General features: G+C 43.1%; 1 protein-coding gene across 1 annotated transcript in view; it reads right to left on the bottom strand.

The window, feature by feature from the left end:
* Positions 1-15,980, bottom strand: part of STK32B (serine/threonine kinase 32B) — a 53,667-nt gene extending 37,687 nt beyond the window's left edge. The window contains exons 1-3 of the mRNA XM_060247285.1: positions 15,929-15,980; positions 10,884-11,035; positions 8,241-8,414 (exon numbers count right to left, since the gene is read on the bottom strand). Coding sequence (XP_060103268.1) covers positions 8,241-8,414; positions 10,884-11,002 — 293 coding nt within the window. The 5' untranslated portion in view covers positions 11,003-11,035; positions 15,929-15,980. The remainder of the gene's footprint in view (positions 1-8,240; positions 8,415-10,883; positions 11,036-15,928) is intronic.
* Between the last annotated feature and the right edge of the window lie 6,653 nt (positions 15,981-22,633).

The raw sequence follows: 22,633 nt of genomic DNA, 5'->3' as shown, positions 1-22,633 counted from the left end.
CTTGGCTACATGGTTGAAGAACAAATAAGCCAGCTTCTTTGCGGTGGGGAGTTGGGCACAGGGAATAAAGTGGGCTTGCTTGGAAAAAGTATCTACTACCACCAATATTACTGTCTTCCCATGAGAGGGCGGTAGTTCTACAATAAAGTCCATAGAGACTATCGACCAGGGTCTAGAGGCGGTCTCCAGCGGTTTGAGTAGCCCAGGGGGTTTCCCTCCCCTTCTTTTAGCCATTATGCAAATAGGGCAGGTAGACACAAATTCAGATACATCCTTTTTCATGGAGGGCCACCAAAACTGCCTGTTGACCAGATGTAATGTTTGATGTACCCAAAATGCCCAGCCAGTTTGTTGGAGTGACAGAACTGTAATACTTCTAATCTCATGGTTTTAGGAATGTATAGTTTTTCTCCTTTGTACCACAGCCCATCCTCTCATTTTTGGATTTCCCCTGGCCGTTTGTCCCCCTCCTTTTCATTCTCTGCTGCCATTTTTTCCATTCCCTACCCCTGTAGTTGCCGCTTCTTTTGCGACCATGTAGTTACAACGGCGGCCACTTGGGTGGGCAGAACTAAAGAGTCCACTATCTCCTCCCTTTGACTGTTGTGCTGGGGCAAGCGAGACAGCGTGTCTGCTAGAAAGTTCTTCGTGCCGGGGATGTGCATTAGCACAAAATCGAATTTAGAGAAGAAACCGGCCCACCTGATTTGTTTTTCGCTCAATTTCCTTTTCCCTGTGAGGGCCTCGAGTTTTTTGTGGTCGGTCCATATTTCGAACGGCACTTTCGCCCCCTTTAACCAAGACCACCATGTTTTTAGGGCAAACATTACTGCAAACACCTCCTTGTCCCACACTGACCAATTTCTTTGTTCTGCCGCGAACTTTTTTGAGATGTAAGCACACGGCCTCAGTTTCCCTTCCTCATCCTGCATGAGAATGGCCCCGACGGTTACATCGGAGGCATTGCATTGCATGACGAAGGGTTTGAGCTCATTGGGGTGGCTCAGGACCGGCTCACTTGTGAACAGCTGCTTCAATTTATCAAACGCCGACTGGCAGTTTGATGTCCAATTTAACCGGGCTCCCGGTCACTTGGCTTCCGGGCCCTTCCCCTTCATCTTTAACAACTCAGTTAAGGGGAGCATGATTTGTGCGAACCCCGGTATGAACATCCTATAGAAATTTGCAAACCTGAGGAACGATTGGAGTTGTCTACGTGTCCTTGGCTGAGCCCAATCTAATACTGCTTGCACTTTTGCCGGGTCCATTGCCAGTCCCCTAGCGGACACTCGGAAACCCAAGTAATCCAGCTCTGTTTTGTGAAATTCGCATTTGGACAGCTTAGCATACAATTTATGTTTCAACAGGGTGCTTAACACCTCCCGCACTAATTTCACATGGGATAGTTCGTCTTGTGAGTAAATAATGATGTCATCCAGGTACACCACCACCCCCTTAAACAAAAACTTTCTTAACACATTGTTTATAAAACTCATGAACACTCCGGGGGCCCTTTGCAGTCCAAAGGGCATCACCAGGTATTCGAACTGCCCCAGTGGTGTGTTGAACGCCGTTTTCCACTCATCCCCCTCCTTAATGCGCACCTGGAACCATGCATCTCTCAAATCCAACTTTGTAAAAATTTTCCCCTCTGACACAGTACTCAATGTCCTTAATGAGGGGGATGGGGTAGGCGTTGGAGGTTGAAATCGCGTTTATCCCGCGAAAATCTGTGCAAAGTCTAAGCAAGTTGTCCTTTTTCCGGAACAAGACCGGAGCTGCGTGGGGGGCCGTGGCCGGCCTAATAAACCCCTGTTTTAAGTTCTTGTCCAGAAATTTGCGCAGCTCCGCCTTCTCCGCCCATCCCATTTGGTACAGTTTGGCTTTTGGGAGCGATTCCCCCAGTATTAACTCGATAGCACAGTCTGTGTCCCTATGGGGCGGCAGCTTGTTGGCGCCCTGCTTGCTGAACACCCCCATCAAGTCCCGGTATGCCCAGGGGACTTTTGGAACTTCTTCCAGTGTCATGCATACCCTCTCAGTGGAGGGCGGAGGGCTAGGCCCCCACTCTGACTTCCATAGGTGATCTTTGCATAGTGGGTCTATGAACCTTATGGTTTGCCTCCCTCACCGAATATCCGGTTCGTGCCTGGCCAGCCACCCCACCCCCAACACTACTGGGTAAGAACAGGAGGGGGCGATTACGAAAGCCTCCTGCTCCCAATGTTCCTCGATCCCCATCGGCAGAAATTGAGTCTTTGAACCACAAGGCTCCCCCCTCATCACTGACCCATCCATCTGCTCAAATCGTAGGGGGCGGGGGAGAGGGGTGGTAGCCAGGCCTAAGGCCTCTACTATTTGGGGCATTATTAATTCCCGGTTGCACCCCGAGTCAATTAAAGCCCTCACTTGCATGCATCTTTTGAGCTTGGGGTTCAACAGTCTCACTGGTACAAAGTATAGTGATCCAGTCACTCTCACCCTCACTGGTGCCGGCTCCTCTGCGACCTGCTGGTGGGCACCCTTCAGAGCAGTTCGTTCTCGTTTCCCGACGGCTCTTCCATCCAGCCCAGCTCTGCTTCGCTCATCGCTCAGGAGCGGGTCCTCTTCTGCCTCCTCGATGGTCGCCCTGCTGCCTTTCGCCGCTTCCTTAGGGCGGCTGGGGGCCTTCTTCGGCACAGGGGTGCTCTGCTTCGGGGCACTTGGTGGTGCTCGCGGCGGGTTCGGGCAGCCGCTTGCTAAGTGCCCCGGGTCTCCACACTGAAAACACTTTCGGGGCCTGGTGGGCTTGCCCCCACTGGAATTCCCTGCCGGTTTCTTCACCTCTGCTTTCGGGGCTGCCTTTGGGTCCCATCCCCCTCTCCTGCTCTGTTGCTGGTGTTGCACGGAGATGTGCTTCATATTGGTCTCAATCTCACCCGCTAACTGGATCCAACCTACCAACGTGGTAGGTCAGGCTTGGGTGAGGGCCCGATCCAATATGCCCGCATTCAGCCCCTGGGTGAAGTGCTCGATCTTCATCAGCTCACTCCACCCTCGCATCTTCGCTGTGTTGGCTCGAAAGTCTGCAGCATACTCTCAGACTGACTTCTGCCCCTGTTGTATGTCGTGCAGGGCCGCCAAAGCTCGGGTCTCCTGGAGGGAGTCTTCGTACTGGGCCAACAGAGCCTGTAGGAACATTGCCACATAGTCCAGTTCTGGGCTCATGGCTTCGTACAGACTCACGTACCATCTTTTAGCCGCCCCTTTCAGCTTCGACCCCAGGTAATCCACTCGGCTGAACTCATCTGGGAAGGTGTTCCCCCAATAATGCATGTAGCTGTTCGCCTGGATTGTGAAGTATTCTACTTCATCGGGGTCCCCATCAAAGGTAGCATCGAGCTCCCTTCCTCTCCCTCCATCTCGAGGTGCCAGAGGGGGAGCCCCTGCCAGGGCGCTGCGGGAGGCGTTGGCGCCATGGCTGGGGCCGCTGGCATGGGGATCGCGGGTGCTGGTTGCTGCCGGATCAAGGGGGGTTGAGTCGCCCTTCTAGGCCCAGGCAGCCCTAGAGAGCGAGAGATCTCCCGGGTGATCTTTCCCGCCATGCGGTTGGTCATGGCCTACATCTCCACCTTCAGGCCCTTGACCACGCTCTCCACTTTGTTGCGGACCATGGCTCGAAACTCCCTGGCTGTTTCGTCCTCCTCGTCCTTGGGCGCTGCTGCGCCTAGCTCTCCCTCGTCTGGCTCCATGCCCTCTTCATGTAGCAGGACCACCACCATGGCATTGATCTCCTCCAGCTCCTGGATTGGGCCCTTCAGTGTTTGCCATCCACATCCTCCGCATGTGCCGGGTTAGGATGGCTTCGCGTCTCGCCGGGGCCTCATCCATTGTACTAGTGGAGGTCTGGGGCTGCCACTGCTTCAGTGTGACAAGCAGCTGCTGGAACTGTGGAGGAGATGCTGCTACTCTCCGGGCATCCAAAACGTGCCAGGGAATAGATGGCCCTTCTTCAGTATTGGGAAGCTCACCACCTTCTGGTATCTTTTCAGCCATTTGCTACGGTGGCCAGGGTGGTTAAGCGTCAAAGTGGATTCTTAGCAAAATGTCAAGTCGACGGATTCAAGAATGAGTCAAAGTTGATACTAAGTTCCCATTTATTGATAACCAGTACTCTGGCGCAAGCCTCTAGCTTGCTAAGAATGAAACCAATACAGTGATACATGGGTTTTAAGGTACACTTTAAAACATTCCTACGGGGGGAAACATTCACAAACAACTACTAGATACTTCCTCAGACAATAGCTAGCAAATGCTCTTGAATTGTTATGCCACCTCAGGCCCTGAGAAGGTGCCGGCTAGTTCCTTCACCCCAGTTACAAATCAAAATAAGAAAAGGGGGGAAGGGGAGCAACTAAGGTAGAACATTAGTAGCAGTGGATCCATTAAGATTTTAACAGGGCCTATTGCTTAGGCCATGATCCCCCAGTCTTAAGTCGTTATTAGTCGATTTTGACACTGGCATCCTGCCAGGAGGTTGAAGCACTGCTTTCCATAAGCACTTATGCACATGCTCAGGAAACAAACGATGAACAAGTGCTGCCTGATTCCTCACTCCTCAGTTGCTTTCCAGCAGTAATCTGATCTATCAACTATGGAGTAAATATGAGCTGAAGGGGGTTATGGTGAGATATCTGATCAAAACTCTCTGTTACAAAAAAACCCTAGATTAATTAGAGGTGGGGCCAGATCACATTAAGGCTGTTGTCTGAATACAGCCAGGGTCTTAAAATAGAGCAGTCTTCTGTGAACTCTGTAATAGGCTACTCGGGAGCAAGAGCTAAGAATACATTTCTCACCTGAGCACCTACTTTAGCAAAATGGAAAGAATATCACCTGCAAATGTTGTTTTCTGCTATGTTTATTTCAGTGCTAGATAAGCATTAAAAAGATCACAAGATTCCAGTCACAGCTGTGCAATATCCCTGGTCTGAAGTGAAAACATGTGTATGAGTTGAAGGCATCCATTTGATCCTCCCCCCCCCCTTCATCCATGAAGAACACCTGCAAGAGGATAGGAAAAGGCCCCTTTGCCTCCTCCCTCTTATCTCTCTGCCCTGTCAGAAATTTGCCAGGTAGTGATGCTTCTGAAATTTAAATAGAAGGGGCTCATAATATGCTACTTATTATGAGGTACTTGTTCTTGACCTGAAACTGTTTCTCCGTGATTAAAAACAGGCATATTTTTTGCTGCTATTACATCTGCAAGGTTGGTACTCATCAAACTAAGTGGTCAAGACCAGTTGGTTCACATTGAGAAGCTGATTATTTTATAGGATCTCAGTGAAACTGTCTTGGTTGCTAAAATTAACTTGAATTTTTTTAAAAATGGAACTGTCATTTTAATGCAATATCCTGAGTCCAGCAACCAAGGTGGAGAAATTCAAGTACTCTCTAGGGGCATGGTTTGAATCAGAATAATGTGACCTTTACAAAAGTGAGTGTTTAATGGATGTGGTTTTTTAAAAAAAGATTTCTTTCTGATCAAACCAACCAAACATGATCTACCAATACAAATATTAACCGTATCATTTGAAATATCCTTACTCCCATTCAAGACTCAAATGAGCCCTTTAGGAAGAAGAAACACATGCAAATTAAATGTCCCAATTATTTTAAAGATGCTACTTGTGGAACAAATTGTGTCTCCCAAAACCCGTATTATAGCTTGCTAGCATGCACAAAAAATAAAGCCTATTTAGAACTCTCAATTAAAAGCTCAGTTGTTTTGAGCATTTGCACATAATTGGTGACTTAATTATTGTTCAAGCTGTGAGGAGATTGCCATCACTATCTGCAAGATTTTGTTACTCAGTTTTTAGCTCTGTGCAGTTGCTGGCATGATTTGCCCTCTTGGAAGGGCAATTTCCAACATCTTTGAAAGAGGCCATGGTCCGCCCTCTCCTAAAAAAGAGTACAGCAGATCCGGCCGAACTGGCAAACTACCGACCGGTCTCGAACCTACCATTCTTAGGTAAGGTTATAGAGAGGTCAGTGGCGTCACAGTTGCAGAGTTTTTTGGATGACACTTCCGCCTTAGACTCCCACCAGTCCGGCTTTCGTCCGGGTTATGGGACGGAGACAGTGCTGGTCGCCTTGGTGGATGACCTCCAACGGCATCTGGATCGAGGCGGTGTGGCGGTGCTGGTACTGTTGGATCTGTTGGCCGCATTTGATACGGTCGATCATCAGCTACTGGCCCACCGGCTCGCCGACACAGGGATTAGGGGATTGGCCTTACAGTGGCTTTCCTTCTTCCTTGATGGACGGGGACAAAGGGTGGCCATTGGGGGAGAGCGGTCCCGGAGGCATCCACTAGTGTGTGGGGTGCCACAAGGGGCAGTTCTCTCCCCGATGCTGTTTAACATCTATATGCACCCCCTTGCCCAGATTGCCTGGAGGTTTGGGCTTGGGTGCCATCAATATGCTGATGACCCCCAGCTCTATCTACTAATGGATGGCCGGCCTGGCTCCGTCCCAGAAAACCTGGACCTAGCACTGCATGCCATGGCAGGTTGGCTCAGACTGAGCGGGCTGAAGTTGAATCCAACGAAGACAGAGGTCCTTTGCTTGGGTCGCGGTGCCCTGGGAGGGGAAATCCCCTTGCCGGTCTTTGACGGTGCGCTGCTGAAAGCAGCCCATAAGGTCAAGAGTCTGGGGGTTCTTCTGGAGCCTTCATTATCAATGGAGGCACAGATAGCGGCTGCTGCCAAGTCTGTGTTCTTTCATCTTCGACGGGCGAAGCAGTTGGCCCCCTTCCTGGAGCGCCGTGACCTAGCAATGGTGATCCATGCTACGGTCACCTCGAGACTGGACTACTGCAACGCCCTCTACATGGGGCTGCCCTTGTGCCGAACTCGGCGGCTGCAGCTGGTGCAGAATGCGGCGGCTAGGCTGTTGCTGGGGCTCCCAAGGTGGGAGCACATACAGCCGGGGCTACGCGGACTGCACTGGCTGCCAGTGGTATACCGAGTTCGCTACAAAGTACTGGTCATCACCTTTAAAGCCCTATATGGCCGAGGACCTACCTACCTGAGGGACCGTCTCTCCCCATATGAGCCCCAGAGAGCGCTGAGGTCAGCTGGAAAAAACCAGCTGAATGTCCCTGGGCCAAGGGAGGCCAGATTGAAGGCCACCCGGGATCGGGCCTTCTCTGTTGCAGCTCCACTACTGTGGAATCAACTCCCTGAGGAGGTGCGGGCCCTACGATGCTTAGATCAATTCCGAAGGGCCTGTAAGACCCACCTCTTCAGGATGGCCTTCAACTAGTGACAAAGCTAGGAAATGCTGCTGAAAATGCTTTTAGTCACTGAATTCCATTGAAGACCTAATGTTTTAACGCCACATTGTTAAATGTTAATTTTAATAATTTATAATTTGTTTTAACTATGTTTTTATAAGTATAACTGATGTACAGTGCATTTTATGTTGTGAGCCGCCCTGAGCCTGCTTCGGCGGGGAGGGCGGGATAGAAATAAAATTATTATTATTATATTATTATTTATTTATGCACTTGATCCCCAGATATTAATCTTTGGAAAGAGAACTTTAAGGGGAAATGAGGTTTTTGAAACATAGGAGAAAGTGTCTGATGGAATACAGAGGGGATTCATTCTTACCTGTCTTTCCACTGAGGAGAGGCAGGTTGTTGAGCTAAAAGCCTGACTGGAGGGACCCATTCTGTGGCTGCTAAGACGTGTGACCATTTTGGAGACTTGGGAAGCTTGAAGCAACCAGGAATAAGGATGTAGTATAGCGAAGCTGTTCTACAAGAAAATTTGGAACTGCACAATGATAACTGTGATTTATGGGCTCCTACAATACAATGGTGTGTTTCTTTGTGTGTGCAGATGTACTTTGTTCCTTAGAGAGTCATGTCTCATGACACAGAGGAGTGCACTTAGAATAGGAGGAAATAGCCGGAATTTGAGAGCAGGAATATAGAAGGATGACATTGCTGTCCCTGTTCAACTAAGCAAGTGTGTTGCACTTTCTTTTCCTTCTCCCACTCTGCTTGCACCCAACAACAAAACAGGAGAGTACTCAAAGAGATCCCTATATTTGTTAATAGAGGAAACAAAGGAAAGGTACCCTTACACAAATCATCTATTTGTCCCAGCCTCTCCAGACAAAATCCCAAACAAATCACTACTTTGATCTCAGCCACAATATATATATTTACTTCAGGGCTGTTCACTTACCGGTGAATGATATGATACCTCTGCAAATAGTCAAGGGCCAAGGTCAGCTCACAGATATATAGCTTCACTGCTGCTTCATTAAACTGAACATTCTGGTGCAAATGATAGCGCAAATCTCCGCCCATCAACAGGTCCACCACCATGAACATGTCTTCTTCATCCTGAAAAGAATACCTGGAGAAATAATTGTGGAAGTGAGACCCTGTTGGCTATAGTTTGGTGTAGTGGTTAAGAGCCAGTTTGGTGTAGTGGTTAAGTGTGCAGACTCTTATCTGGGAGAACCGTGTTTGATTCCCCATTCCTCCACTTGCACCTGCTGGAATGGCCTTGGGCCAGCCATAGCTCTGGCAGAGGTTGTCCTTGAAAGGGCAGCTGCTATGAGAGCCCTCTCAGCCCCACCCACTTCACAGGGTGTCTGTTGTGGGGGGAGAAGATATAGGAGATTGTAAGCCGCTCTGACTCTCTGATTCAGAGAAGGGCGGAGTATAAATCTGCAATTCTTCTTCTTCTATAGAAGTCCCAGCTGCAAAGAAAGTAGTGCAGAAAGTGGAGATACATTCAAAAGAACTGCCTTTAAAGAGTATCAATCTTTCTCTCTACTGCAAAATCCATTATTTAAATAGCAAAATCTCTGAAATAGTCTCTTACAAATGGCTGCGTTTATAGCATATAATTCAAGCTCTGGTGATGCCTTCCACACAAATGCCCAACAGGAGCAGGGCTGTTTATTATTTATATTCGGTTACACTGATAAGTTTATTGGGCAGGTTTTTATGTTGTTGTGGAAGCTGAGCCCTGTACATTGCCCTACTTGGTTTGTAGCACTGGCCCTCAAGAGACTGTGAGAGCAGAAATTAACTGCGAACTGCCTGCCTCGGAAGAAAACAACTCATGCTCATTAATGGACATAATTAAGACAGAAGCATGATGCACACATGCCCAGAGGTTAATGCAGATTCTGCTAGCAAAGCTACAAAACATTTCTTGCCTCTTCAGAGGTTATCTGAAGAGTGTATCACCCGCATATTCATTGAGATCTACCAAGATGGGCAGCCTGTCTGTAGCAGTAGGAAGGAGCAAGAATCCAGGAGCACCTGAAAAATTAACACGTGTGGCAGGGTGGAAGTTTTCATGAGCCATTGCTTGCTATTTGTTTAAATGGTATGAATTTAGTCCATGGGTTTTCTACAAAAGACTAGGTGTATTGCTTGGCTACACCCATTGGCAGAATACTGCCATATGCTCAGACAAAATAGGCCCACTTCTGCATGGTACATGACTGTTCCAGAATGGTCCATTTTAAGGTTCTGAATCCAGGCTTCCCTGTCTCCCTGACACAAAAGCTCATGACAGAAATTAGGAAGTAGTCCAGGCTGGCACATTACACTTAGGGATGTTTGGATAGATTGCTAACTCCCATGCCAGGGTGTTTAAGACAATGCAAAGCAGAGAGTGGGAAAAAAACTTTATAAACATCCTTGATCAGCAACAGTGATTTTGATGAATGCTGTTTCTGTGAAATGTGGCTGTCAGACTGGAAGGTGTCACAGAATGAACTGTTGCAGGGGAATCTATTCTAAGAGTCTAGGAGGAGACACTTTGGTCTAGCTCCCTGAGTTGGTAAATGAATGGAAAGAAGAAGACAGGAAGTGAGTGGGAGAAGTAGGAGGGGTTTCAATGGAAGGAAATAGTGGCCTATTGGATGGGTGCCTAAAGGAGAATAGCAGACACAGAACTGATTTATCTGGAAAAACAGAAATCTTGTGGGGAAATATGAGGGAGGGAGAGCAGATGATGGACAAGAATAAATCTTCTTTATTTAGATAAAGAAGAATAAATCTTCTTTATTTGTTTAGATAAAGTTAGGTGATTAGCATTTATTAGAAATCTCTGTTGCAGCATACAATATAGTTAGGACAAAAACCTGACAGTCTTATGATGAACAGAATACATTGTAATCCATCATAATTCAACAATGATGGACAGATCTCCAAGAAAAAGGAGTGGATTGAATAGTTTATCTGTGTCTTTGTGAGCAGAGTAAGATTGGCAATTGAAAGCTAGACGTAAAGAATAACACTTCGAAAAAAAAAATTGTCTGCAATTTTAGACACTCCAGAGAACTCAGACAATGTTTCCTTGGCAGGATGCTTATGCTGAATGCAGGCTCTTTCTGGGTAGGATGGCAGCTTTGGAGCTCTATTTTTACTCAGTCTTTTTTTATGCTTGAAATTTTGGAGAATTGTGTTTGTGTGTGTGTGTGGGGGAAGTAAGTCAGAAATAAAAGTGAGTTGGTACAGACCCTGTGGCTGCAAACAGGAAGATCATCCTCTTCCCACCCCCCACTCCAATAAGGAGCTGCCATAAAGCCTATTAGCAGTTTTCATGACTGGGGAGGGGATGGAGCATTCAGTTGGTTATTTTTTTTTTTTTAAAAAAAAACAGGGTTCACCATTCATTTGTACAAAAGAATGTTGTGTGCTTTCACAGGCAATTTCTGTGATGGTTTGGAAATCACTGTGAGCAGCATTCAGACAATAACTTTCCCCACCAGGCCCCTCTGTCTCATTCAGAGATGCCCAGTCCCTGATGCACACAGGCTGGGAGAGAGGACAGGGCATCATTACGGATGGTTCTCCATACCAGAGATTGACAAGGAAAGGGTGCTCCAGCCCCTGCATGATCCGTAGTTCTCGAAGGACATTCTGAACCTCGTCTCTCTCGATGCATTTCTGCTTGCTCATGTATTTCATGGCATACATTTTCTTGGTGTCCCTCTTCTGAACAATGCACACCTGCCAGAGGGCAAAGGGAAAGAAGTTTCAACTCGGCTCCCCAAAGTCAGAGTCATCTCTCTGGCCTCTGACATATTTAAACCAAAACAATTAGAGAGACAGGCCACCAGCTTTCTTCTGCTGCTGCCAGATGCTTTAAAAATAATTCTTGAATCCAAATCTGAGTAAAGAGAAGTACATTTATTTGAAACAGCACCACTTCTATAACAACACAGCTCCTTACCTTCACTTTGGAGTGCAGTTATTTTCAAAGCACAGGATTACTTTTTATTTATTTAAAAAGTTCTCGATCCGTAGTTCTCGAAGGACATTCTGAACCTCGTCTCTCTCGATGCATTTCTGCTTGCTCATGTATTTCATGGCATACATTTTGTGAAAAATTTCTTTGGAGTAGCCTGACATTTGCCACACAGAGATAGATGGCCAGGAAAATCCTTTGGGGTTATTTTTGAGACTGGCTTTAAGGTTGCCAGCCCCCTAGGAGGGCTGAGAACATAAGAACATAAGAGAAGCCATGTTGGATCAGGCCAACGGCCCATCAAGTCCAACACTCTGTGTCACACAGTGGCAAAAAATGTTATATACACATATACCTCTCCAAATGTTATATACACAGTGGCTAATAGCCACTGATGGACCTCTCCATATTTTTATCTAAACCCCTCTTGAAGGTGGCTATACTTGTGGCCGCCACTACCTCCTGTGGCAGTGAATTCCATATGTTAATCACCCTTTGGGTGAAGAAGTACTTCCTTTTATCCATTTTAACCTGTCTGCTCAGCAATTTCATCGAATGCCCACGAGTTCTTGTACTGTGAGAAAGGGAGAAAAGTACTTCTTTCTCTACTTTCTCCATCCCATGCATTATCTTGTAAACCTCTATCATGTCACCCCGCAGTCGACGTTTCTCCAAGCTAAAGAGTCCCAAGCGTTTCAACCTTTCTTCATAGGGAAAGTGCTCCAGCCCTTTAATCATTCTAGTTGCCCTTCTCTGGACTTTCTCCAATGCTATAATATCCTTTTTGAGGTGCGGCGACCAGAACTGCACACAGTACTCCAAATGAGACCGCACCATCGATTTATACAGGGGCATTATGATACTGGCTGATTTGTTTTCAATTCCCTTCCTAATAATTCCCAGCATGGCGTTGGCCTTTTTTATTGCAAACGCACACTGTCTTGACATTTTCAGTGAGTTATCTACCACGACCCCAAGATCTCTCTCTTGGTCAGTCTCTGCCAGTTCACACCCCATCAACTTGTATTTGTAGCTGGGATTCTTGGCCCCAATGTGCATTACTTTGCACTTGGCCACATTGAACCGCATCTGCCACGTTGACACCCACTCACCCAGCCTCAACAGATCCCTTTGGAGATCCTCACAATCCTCTCTGGTTCTCACCACCCTGAACAATTTAGTGTCATCCGCAAACTTGGCCACTTCACTGCTCACTCCCAACTCTAAATCATTTATGAACAAGTTAAAGAGCATGGGACCCAGTACCGAGCCCTGCGGCACCCCACTGCTTACCGTCCTCCACTGCGGAGACTGCCCATTTATACTCACTCTCTGCTTCCTATTACTCAGCCAGTTTTTGATCCACAAGAGGACCTGTCCTTTTACTCCATGACTCTCAAGCTTTCTAAGGAGCCTTTGATGAGGAACTTTATCAAAAGCTTTTGGAAGTCAAGGTAAACAACATCTATTGGGTCTCCTTTGTCCACATGTTTGTTCACCCCCTCAAAGAAATGTAACAGGTTAGTGAGGCAAGATCTTCCCTTGCAGAACCCATGCTGAGTCTTCCTCAATAACCCGTGTTCATCAATGTGCCTACTCATTCTGTCCTTGATAATGGTTTCTACCAACTTTCCCGGTATTGAAGTCAGACTGACTGGCCTGTAATATCCCGGGTCTCCTCTGGAACCTTTTTTAAAGATGGGGGTGACATTTGCTACCTTCCAGTCCTCAGGAACAGAGGCAGATTTCAATGAAAGATTACAGATTTTTGTTAGAAGATCCACAAGTTCAACTTTGAGTTCTTTCAGAACTCTCAGATGTATGCCATCCGGACCCGGTGACTTATTAGTTTTTAATTTGTCTATCAGTTGTAGGACCTCCTCTTTTGTCACCTCAATCTGACTCAGGTCTTTCAATACCCCTTCCAAAATTAGTGGTTCTGGGGCGGGCAAAAAGTTCTCATCTTCCACAGTGAAGACGGAGGCAAAAAATGCATTCAGCTTCTCAGCCATTTCCCTATCCTCCTTCAGTAATCCTTTTACCCCATGGTCATCCAAGGGCCCCACTGCCTCCCTGGCTGGTTTCCTACTTCTAATATATTTGAAGAAAGTTTTATTGTTGGTCTTTATGTTTTTTGCAATATGCTCCTCATAGTCCCTTTTTGCCTGCCTGATCACAGTCTTGCATTTGATTTGCCACAGCCTGTGTTCCCTTTTACTAATCTCACTTGGACTGGTTTTCCACCGCTTAAAGGAGTCCTTCTTACCTTTTACAGCTTCCATTACTTTGTTTGTTAACCACGCAGGCCTTTTCTTATGCCTGTTTGTGCCTTTCCTAACTTGTGGTATGTATTTTATCTGAGCTTCTAGGATTATAGTTTTAAATAGCCTCCAAGCTTCCCCAAGGGTTTTGACCGTATGTACCTTTCCTTTCAGTTTCCTCCTCACATGCCTCCTCATCTCAGTGTATTTACCCCTTTTAAAGTTAAACGTGGTTGAGGATCCCTCCTACCCACATCTTGTTTCTTGCTGCCGTTCAGCTGGCAATGGGAGAAATCTTTCTTAAAATGGCCGTTGGCCTGATAGAGAGAAAACCCAGAAGAGATGTCTGTCCTCTCTAGGAATTGCCATCAAAGAGTTTCTAGTGATTTGTGGAAAAGTGTAACATCACTTCTGGGTTTTTCTGGAAGTGATGTCATGCCATTGTCAACACTTCCCCCATCTACCTATTCCTGTCTCCTGCTAGTTGCCAGGCCATGCCATACCTGGCAATCCTGAATGGTCTCTGCCCACATCTTTTCTGTCAGTCGACACCGAGTTCCTTGCTTTTAACATGCAAACCCTGCTGACTCATTTTCCAAAGTGCATTTTGCGTGTTGCATTTTATGCTGCTTGTGTTTTTGAGCAGGTTAGCATAGAAATAGTCTAAATAAATAAATAGTTTTTGACTTGCTTCCTACATGCTCCCATTTGTTTCAAATAGACCTGAGCAGAAAAGCTTCTCCACAAACTGTCAAGCATTGTATACTCATTTTATATTGTAGAAGCCAGATTTGAGAATTGTTACTTTTATATTATAGAATTCAATTCAGATTGTAGAGTTGTTACTAACCCAGAATTAAATCTGTGCACATCAAAGTAGCAGCCCCCACCTTTCTTCTTTCGCTTTTACTAACAGATGCAGGAATGTCCTCTTTGAAGATAAGACCTTACCAGGCCCAGCCAGGCCTGAACCCAGGATGTGCTAGTCACAATATAGATAAGGAACCCAGCATGTGAATTCACACGTGAATGTGGAATTGTTTATAGAACCTTTGACGTGCCATTTTAAAGCATGTATTCTAGTGCTACAAAGTATCAGTTCCAATCTTCAGCTGGAGTGAGCCACATGGATTATCAATAAACTTAACTTTGTTTCAAAATCCAAGGACTGGTTATTTTGAAATCTCATGCTTGACACAGACTGCGTGCCCAAGTGGTCCTAGAATTTCCCTGAATCACAGTCTTTCAGTTCCCCTGGATAAAATGGTTGCTTTGGAGGGTGGATTCCAGAGCATCACATCTGTCCCCAAATCTCTAGGGAAACCCCCCCCCCCCAGCTACTAGGACAAGACCAAGGCTGTTGCACCTGGACCCTAGAGGCTAAACGCAGGGCAATGGCCCATCCAGCTTCCTCCTGATGAGCACATTCAAAAGAAGCCACCCCCAACAGGTCTCTGTTCTCCACAGCTAGCAGCTAAGACTGTGGGTCAGAGTCTGGAGGAGGAGCAACAGCCTTTTGGTCAGCCCAGAAGTCTTGACTGAATGTGGTTCCAAACCTTAACTCAGCGCTGACAGTTACAATTCACATTAGCATGTGGCAGTGGCATATGCCAGGAACTGAAAATCTTCATGCAAAACATATACTTGGCTACTGAGTTTCTCCTGAAACTGGGCCCTCGTTTGTCACTGTTTAAAGCTATATATTTTCCTAGTAGGGATCTGAAATCAGAAATGATTTCAGCTGAGAGATCACCAAGATGGATTTTATAGTTCCATATCACATCTAATTTAAGCTCGGGCTCATGGTGACTTCCTATAGTTTGAGGAAAGATATAAATCTACAGGATGAACAGATGCCAAAATAACCTTTTGCTGTTGAGCTTGACTGTGTTGCCAACTCTGGCATGAGAAATCCCTGGAGATTCGGAGGTGTTACATGGGGAGCACTGACCAAAGGGGAACCAGTGGAGAATGGCAAGCGTCCTCCAAAGAGCTTCAAGCTGCACACAGGATACTGTTTCATTTTAGACCCATAATAACCCTTGTGGTGGAACCTGCCTGCTTTCATTTTTGTACATCTGATGTATTAGATAGGGTAAAGCAGCCACCAGCTTGTTAAATTGTGGTGCCCAAAACTGAACCCCATACTCCAGGTGAGGTCTAACCGGAGCAGAGTAAAGCAATACCATCATCTGGACACTACTGGACACTCACATTGGCCTTTTTAACTTATGGCATCACACTGCAGACTTTATTTATTTAGAAAACTTATATTCTGCCCTTTCCCATAACGGGCTCAGGGTGGATCATGTTCGGCGTATGCATCTCTGTATCTCAATGCACTGGGAAGGAAAGACTTCACATATTTCGGCTATTAAATAAGATGGCACTTACCTTTCCAAAACTTCCCTTCCCAATAGCCCGGAGAATTTGAAAGTGGTCAAAGTTAACTGTAAGAAGAGAAACAGAAAAGTGAGGTAGAATTTGCAAGATTAAAACCATTTAGGGAAAACTGAGTGAAAAAACGAATGCCAATCTAAATATGCTCACTCATCACTGCATTTTAATGACTTTGGGGATTGGGAAGTTTCATTTCAGTGTGGCATTATTGAGGGATGCTTTCATAATCCATTGTCCATAAGACCTTTGTTACTGTCTTACCTGTGGGAAGTGTCTAGGTGAGAGTAAGGAAGGGATAGACCAACAGTGTGTTTGTGGTGTGTTACAAACTGCCTATTTGGGGGAAGAGGAGGATGCTCCCCTCTAGGGACAACTGGCCAAACTGTCCAATCCAGTGGCTATTAGTGATTTTAATTTCCCTGATGTGTATTGGGAGACTTACGCTGCCAAGAACCCGGAATCAGGCAGTTTCTTGATTTGTTTACAGGATAACCTCCTCGTTCAAAAGGTGGGAAAGGATGGCTAGGAGAGCTCAGCTATTTCACATTTGATTTTAACTGACAACGAAGAGCTGATGGATGAAGTGATAATGGAGGGTGCCTTTGTAGAAGCAATCATGCATTGTTAGAATTCTCTCTTTTATGGGATAAATGTTTTTAGTGGAGCATATATGTTGGATTTTAGTAGGACTGGTTTTAGTAAATTTATATTTATTTATAATTTAGATTTGTATACCACCCTTCCTTGAATTCACAGATATTTTGTTGCCTTTTGGAAGGATGAGCTACTAGTGCAGAGGGCAAGGCTGCAGGGTCAGAGAGATGATGTGAAGGATTCCATGGGGAAGAGAGTTGGAAGGGAAGGGGTAACCGAAGGGTGTATTCTTTCCAGTTTCAAGCTATTGCCATTCTAAGAAGAAAACACGGTAGGAGATCCAAGTTCGCACCACAGATCTTAATGATTCTATGACAATTGGTGCCTCCTGCAGACGTCACATAAGAGTTCTGTCAATGGAAGCAGCACCAAATAAGACTCTCCTCTTTGCTCCTTGGAGTTTTGTCATGTCTGTTTCTCCTCCTACTGGCAGGACTGGATCTACATGGGGTTTTTTGGGGGGGAAGGGCAAAATTAAGAAATGGCGCCCCCTTATGGGCCATTTTATGTTATGGTCCCATTGAATACAATGGACTCCATACCCAGTTTGGTGGGGGGCCCCCTCTGTCGGCGCCAAGGGCAAGCACCCCCCTCTCCCCCCCCTAGATTCAGCCCTGCCTACTGACCAGGTCAGACTAGGCCAGGGGTGGCCAAACTGTGGCTCTTTCACACATTTTGTGTGGCTCTTGAAGCTCCCACCACTCCATCGGCAGACTTGGAGAAGACATTTAATGTTTCTTTCCACCTCTGCTTCCCTCCTCCCTCTCATCTTCCTTCCTTCCTTCCTTCCTTCCTTCCTTCCTTCCTTCCTTCCTTCCTTCCTTCCTTCCTTCCTTCCTTCCTTGTCTTGTGGCTCTAAAACATCTGGTGTTTATAAATATAAAGGACAGTGTTAAAAACTGTTAAAAAGTGGAAAGGAATTTATTGTTTAGTCTACTTGCGGTTCTGGAAGAAAAAGCACCATCGTCATATTGGCACAGACCTGTATACTATTGGTCATATTATTTGTGTAGACCTCAGAAGTTTTTAAAAGGGGGAAAAAATTGCAAGGAGCAGTAAAAAGTTGCGACCGCCATTTTGGAAGATTTAAAAACTTTAAAAATAAATATCTTGAGTTCGGGAGCTCCGAGGAAGGCGAAATTGGGCTTGTTATAGAGGGCAAGTCCTACTCTATTGAACCTGATAGTTGAATTGGAAATTGGTGAGGTCCAAAATTTTGTGGTTTTTTGAAGGGTTTAAAAGTTTTAAAAATTAATATCTTGGTCTAGGAAGCTCCGAGGACGGCGAAATTAGGCTTGTTATAAAAAGCAAGCTCTAATGTTTCGAACCTGATAGTTAAATTTGAATTCTGTGAGATTAAAATTTTTGGTGTTTTTAAATGTCTGAACACAAACAGCCCCGAACAAGGGCTATTTTATTGGAACAAATGCAGGATCAATTAGACGCAATGGAGGCCAGAATGATGAAACGGGTGAGAGAGATGATAGATGATTCGAAAAAAGAAATTATCACAGAGATTAAAAAAGATATGGAAGATCTCAGAAAGGAAACTGAGGAAACATCTACGAAAGTGCAAGAGGTAGAAGGCAAAATGAAAGTATATGATTCCACCTTATTGAAAATGCAAGAAAAAGTGACGATCCGTGACTGCAAATTGATGGAGACCCAGATACGTCTGAGAGGAGTACCTGAAGGGGAGGATGGTGATTTAAAAGGATATATAATAAAAATAATTGCAGAATTTTTAGATGAAGACCCTGAAGAAACTAAAAACATGTATGACTATATGAATTCACTTTTTGCCAAGAAAAATAACCTTCCAAGAGATGTTATAAGATATATGACAAAGGAAATGGTGGGAAGGATCATGAATAAAAACTTTGAAAAGACATTGATTGTGGGAGGCAGTAAAGTGAGAATCATGAAGGAGCTGCCAAGGCAAGTGATAAGTGACAGAAGAACATATACAAAGTTGACAGAAAAATTGAGAGATAATGGAATGAGTTTTAGATGGATAATACCTGAAGGCTTGAGTTTTGAACTCCAGGGGAAGAGAATCACAATTACAAATGCTCAGAAGCTGCGAAGATTTTTTGAAGATAATAAAGAATTTGCACCATGATGGATTACAAATTATTGTCTTGGAATGTTAATGGACTAAATTCACCGCAAAAAAGAAGGGCAACATTTCATTGTATTAATGAAACTGTAATATAATTTGTTTGCAAGAAGTGCATATTAAACAAAAGGATTATAAATTTTTATGGAACAAACAATTGGGAGTAGAATTTTTTTCATTAGCTGAACAGAAGAAAAGGGGAGTGGTTTTGTATATTAAACAAATTGGAGCCAAAATTAGTGTTTAAAGATAAAGATGTAAGATTTGTAGCAGTAGAGACAATATTAAATGGACAAAAAACGTTATTGGGATTCTATGCGCCTAATGGTGCAAAGGATGCTTTTTAAAAAGATATTACACAACAGCTTGATGAACTGACCTATGACCAAGTTTTGATAATGGGAGATTTTAATGGAACAGTTAAAAACTCATTGGATAGATCTGGAGGGAAAAAAAATAATTGTAAAGAAGGAAAATTTCCAAAGTCTTTTTTTGAATTGGTTAAACAAGAAAATTTGGAAGATATATGGAGGAAATTTAACCCTGAAGTTTGGAACTATACTTTTTTTTCAGCAAGACACAAACTTTTTCTAGAATTGACATGCTGTGGGGAACTAAAGATTTAGGTCTTATAACAAGAAAGTTAGAGATTTTACCTAAAATTGGGGCTGATCATAACCCAATAATGTGGATTACAAAATTGTCCAAGAAATTGAGAAGATGGAGATTGAATGAAGATTTGCTACAGAATAAAGAAACAGTGACATACCTAGAAAATGAAACTAAAGCTTTTTTCCAAGTGAATGACAAAGAAGATATTGACTTTCAGATGGTCTGGGATGCTTATAAAGCAGTAATGAGAGGAGTGTTGATTACTTTGAATAATAAAGATAAGAAAATGAAAGAAAAACAGTTGTTGGACATTCAAAATGAAATAAAGAAAAAGGAAGGGGAGTTGAGAAAAAGACCAGGGAAAAAGAAAATTTTAAGGGAAATTACAATATTACAAACTAAATTGAGACATTTGTTAAATAAAGAAGTGGAATGGAGTTTGAAAAGACTTCAGCAGAAATCCTTTGAAGGAGCAAATAAACTAGGAAAGTATTTGGCTTGGCAATTGAAGAAAAAGAGAGAAAATAGAGTTATTAACAGAATCGTGGTAGATGGAAGAGAAGTGGTTACTCAAGAGGCAATAAAAAGAGAATTTTTTTAATACTATGCCAAATTGTTTAAATGTGTTAAAATGAAGAAAGAGAAGATGGATGAGTATTTACAAAAGATAAAAATAGAGCCCTTAGCTGAAAATATGAGGAAAATTTTGAATGATCCTATTGAAAAAATAGAAGTTGAAGTAGCAATTAACGCAATGAAAAATGGAAAAGCACCTGGACCAGATGGATATACAGCTAAATATTTTAAAACTTTTAAAGATGAATTAATACCAAAACTGCAGAAGTTGATGAATATGATAAGAATAAGAGGGAATATACCAAACACATGGAAAGAAGCTGTTATTTCATTGATACCCAAGGAAGATAGAGATGTCACGAATGTAAAAAATCATAGACCTATTTCGCTATTAAATAATGACTATAAAATATTTACAAGAATCTTGGCAGAACGGCTTAAACAACATTTGATAAACTTTATAAAGGAGGATCAAGCAGGGTTTCTTCCCAAAAGACAAATAAGAGACAATATTAGAACTGTTGTAAATACTGTAGAATATTATGAAAGACATCCAGAAAAAGAAGTAGCATTATTCTTTGCAGATGCAGAGAAAGCATTTGACAATTTAAACTGGGACTTTATGTTTGCAGTAATGGAAAAAATGGAGCTGGGAGAAAATTTTATAAGAATGATAAAAGCAATACACTCTGAACAAAATGCAAGGTTGTGTATAAATGCAGACCTTACAGAAGGTATGAAAGTCAGCAAAGATACCAGACAAGGCTGTCCGCTTTCACCATTGTTGTTTATAATGACTCCTGAAATATTACTGATGCAGATCCAAGAGGAAAAAGAGATAGAAGGTCTAAGAATAAAAGGATTTACTTACAAATACAGAGCTTTCGCTGATGATATAATGTTTATAAATGAAAACCCCATACAAGTTACACCTTTGTTGTTAGCTAAAATACAAGAATATGGGGAGTTGGCGGGACTTTGTATTAAGAGAGAAAAATCAAAAATTCTGTGTAAAAATATGCAGATGATTACGCAACAAGAACTACAGAGACTAACGGGCTGTGAAGTCACTTCTAAGGTAAAGTACCTAGGGGTAGAGATTACAATGAAAAATATTGACTTGTTTAAAAATAACTATGAGAAGTTATGGCGTAAAATGGATGAAGACATGCTAAAATGGAACAAGCTTAATTTGTCATTGCTGGGTAGAACAGCTGCAATTAAAATGAATATCTTACCAAGAATAATGTATTTGTTTCAAACTATTCCTATTGTGAAGGAGGGCAAACAATTTGATAAATGGCGAAGGAAAATCTCAGAATTTGTGTGGGCTGGGAAGAAACCAAGGATTAAAATGAAAATTTTGACTGATGCAAAAGAGAGAGGCGGATTTCAACTACCAGATTTAAAATTATATTATGAAGCAGTTTGTTTAGTGTGGATGAAAGAATGGATAACGTTGTTAAATAAAAAAAACTTTTGGCACTGGAAGGTCATGGAAATAAATTTGGCTGGCACGCGTATTTGTATTATGGAAAAAAGAAGATGGACGGTTTTTTCTCTCACCATTATATAAGAAGTAATTTACTAAATACATGGATGAAATACAAGAAATATGGAGATGAGAGAAGACCATTATGGATAGTGCCAGCTGAAGTAATAAAAATAACGGCTGAGATAGGTGAAGAAAAATGGTTGTCATATAATCAATTATTAAAAATACAAAGTGGCAAAATAGAACTGAAAACTGCTGAAGAGTTGAATCATAAATATGATTGGTTCCAAATGCATCAAATAAAGAGCTTGGTGGAGAATGATATTAAAACTGAAGGAATAAGGAAAGAGCAAACAGAAATGGAAAAAGTTCTGCTTGGAGACAATGATAAATTAATTTCAAAAGTATATAAATTACTTCTACAATGGTCTACAGAAGATGAAGTAGTGAAATCTCAAAAGATCAAATGGGCAATTAATGTAAATAAAGAAATACAGATGGAAACTTGGGAATATTTGTGGAAGAACTCTATGAAACTTTCAACATGTCAAAGTATTAAAGAAAACTGTTTTAAGATGATGTATAGATGGTATATGACTCCTAAAAATGAGCAAAGATGAATAACAAGATGCCAGACAGATGTTGGAAATGTAAAAAGCATGAAGGTTTTTTCTACCATATGTGGTGGACTTGTGAAAGAGCAAAACAGTATTGGCAAATGATTCAACAAGAAATTTCTAGGATATTGGGATACGAAGTAATGAAAGTTGCAGAGACTTTCTTATTGGGATTACAAATGGAAAAATTTCCAAAAGAAGATGGAACTTTAATTTGGTACTTGCTTTCAACTGCTAGGACATTGTATGCGCAGTTGTGGAAGCAAGAAAAAATACCAGAGAAATGGAATTGGATTATAAAAGTTATGACATGGAGTGAAATGGGCAAAATAACAAGAATATTAAGAGACTATGATTTAGAAGTTTTTAAGATGGAGTGGAAAAAGTTTAGAAAACATATAGAAAAAGAGTGGAAAATAAAAGGACATTGGACAATTTTTGATAATAATTAAGCTTTAAAAAGAAGAAGAATATAAATTTTTGTTTTAATAGTTAAGGGTACCTTTAATATATATTTTTTTAAGTACATAACACTGGCGGGGGTCAAGTAATGGGGGGAGTGATGGATGGAAAGTAATATATGGGGTAGATAAAAGAAATTTTTAAAGATGTAAGATATAGATATA

The sequence above is a fragment of the Heteronotia binoei genome, chromosome 9 (assembly GCF_032191835.1).
Source record: "Heteronotia binoei isolate CCM8104 ecotype False Entrance Well chromosome 9, APGP_CSIRO_Hbin_v1, whole genome shotgun sequence".
NCBI classification, from domain to species: domain Eukaryota; kingdom Metazoa; phylum Chordata; class Lepidosauria; order Squamata; family Gekkonidae; genus Heteronotia; species Heteronotia binoei.
This window is presented reverse-complemented; position numbering and strand designations above follow the sequence as displayed.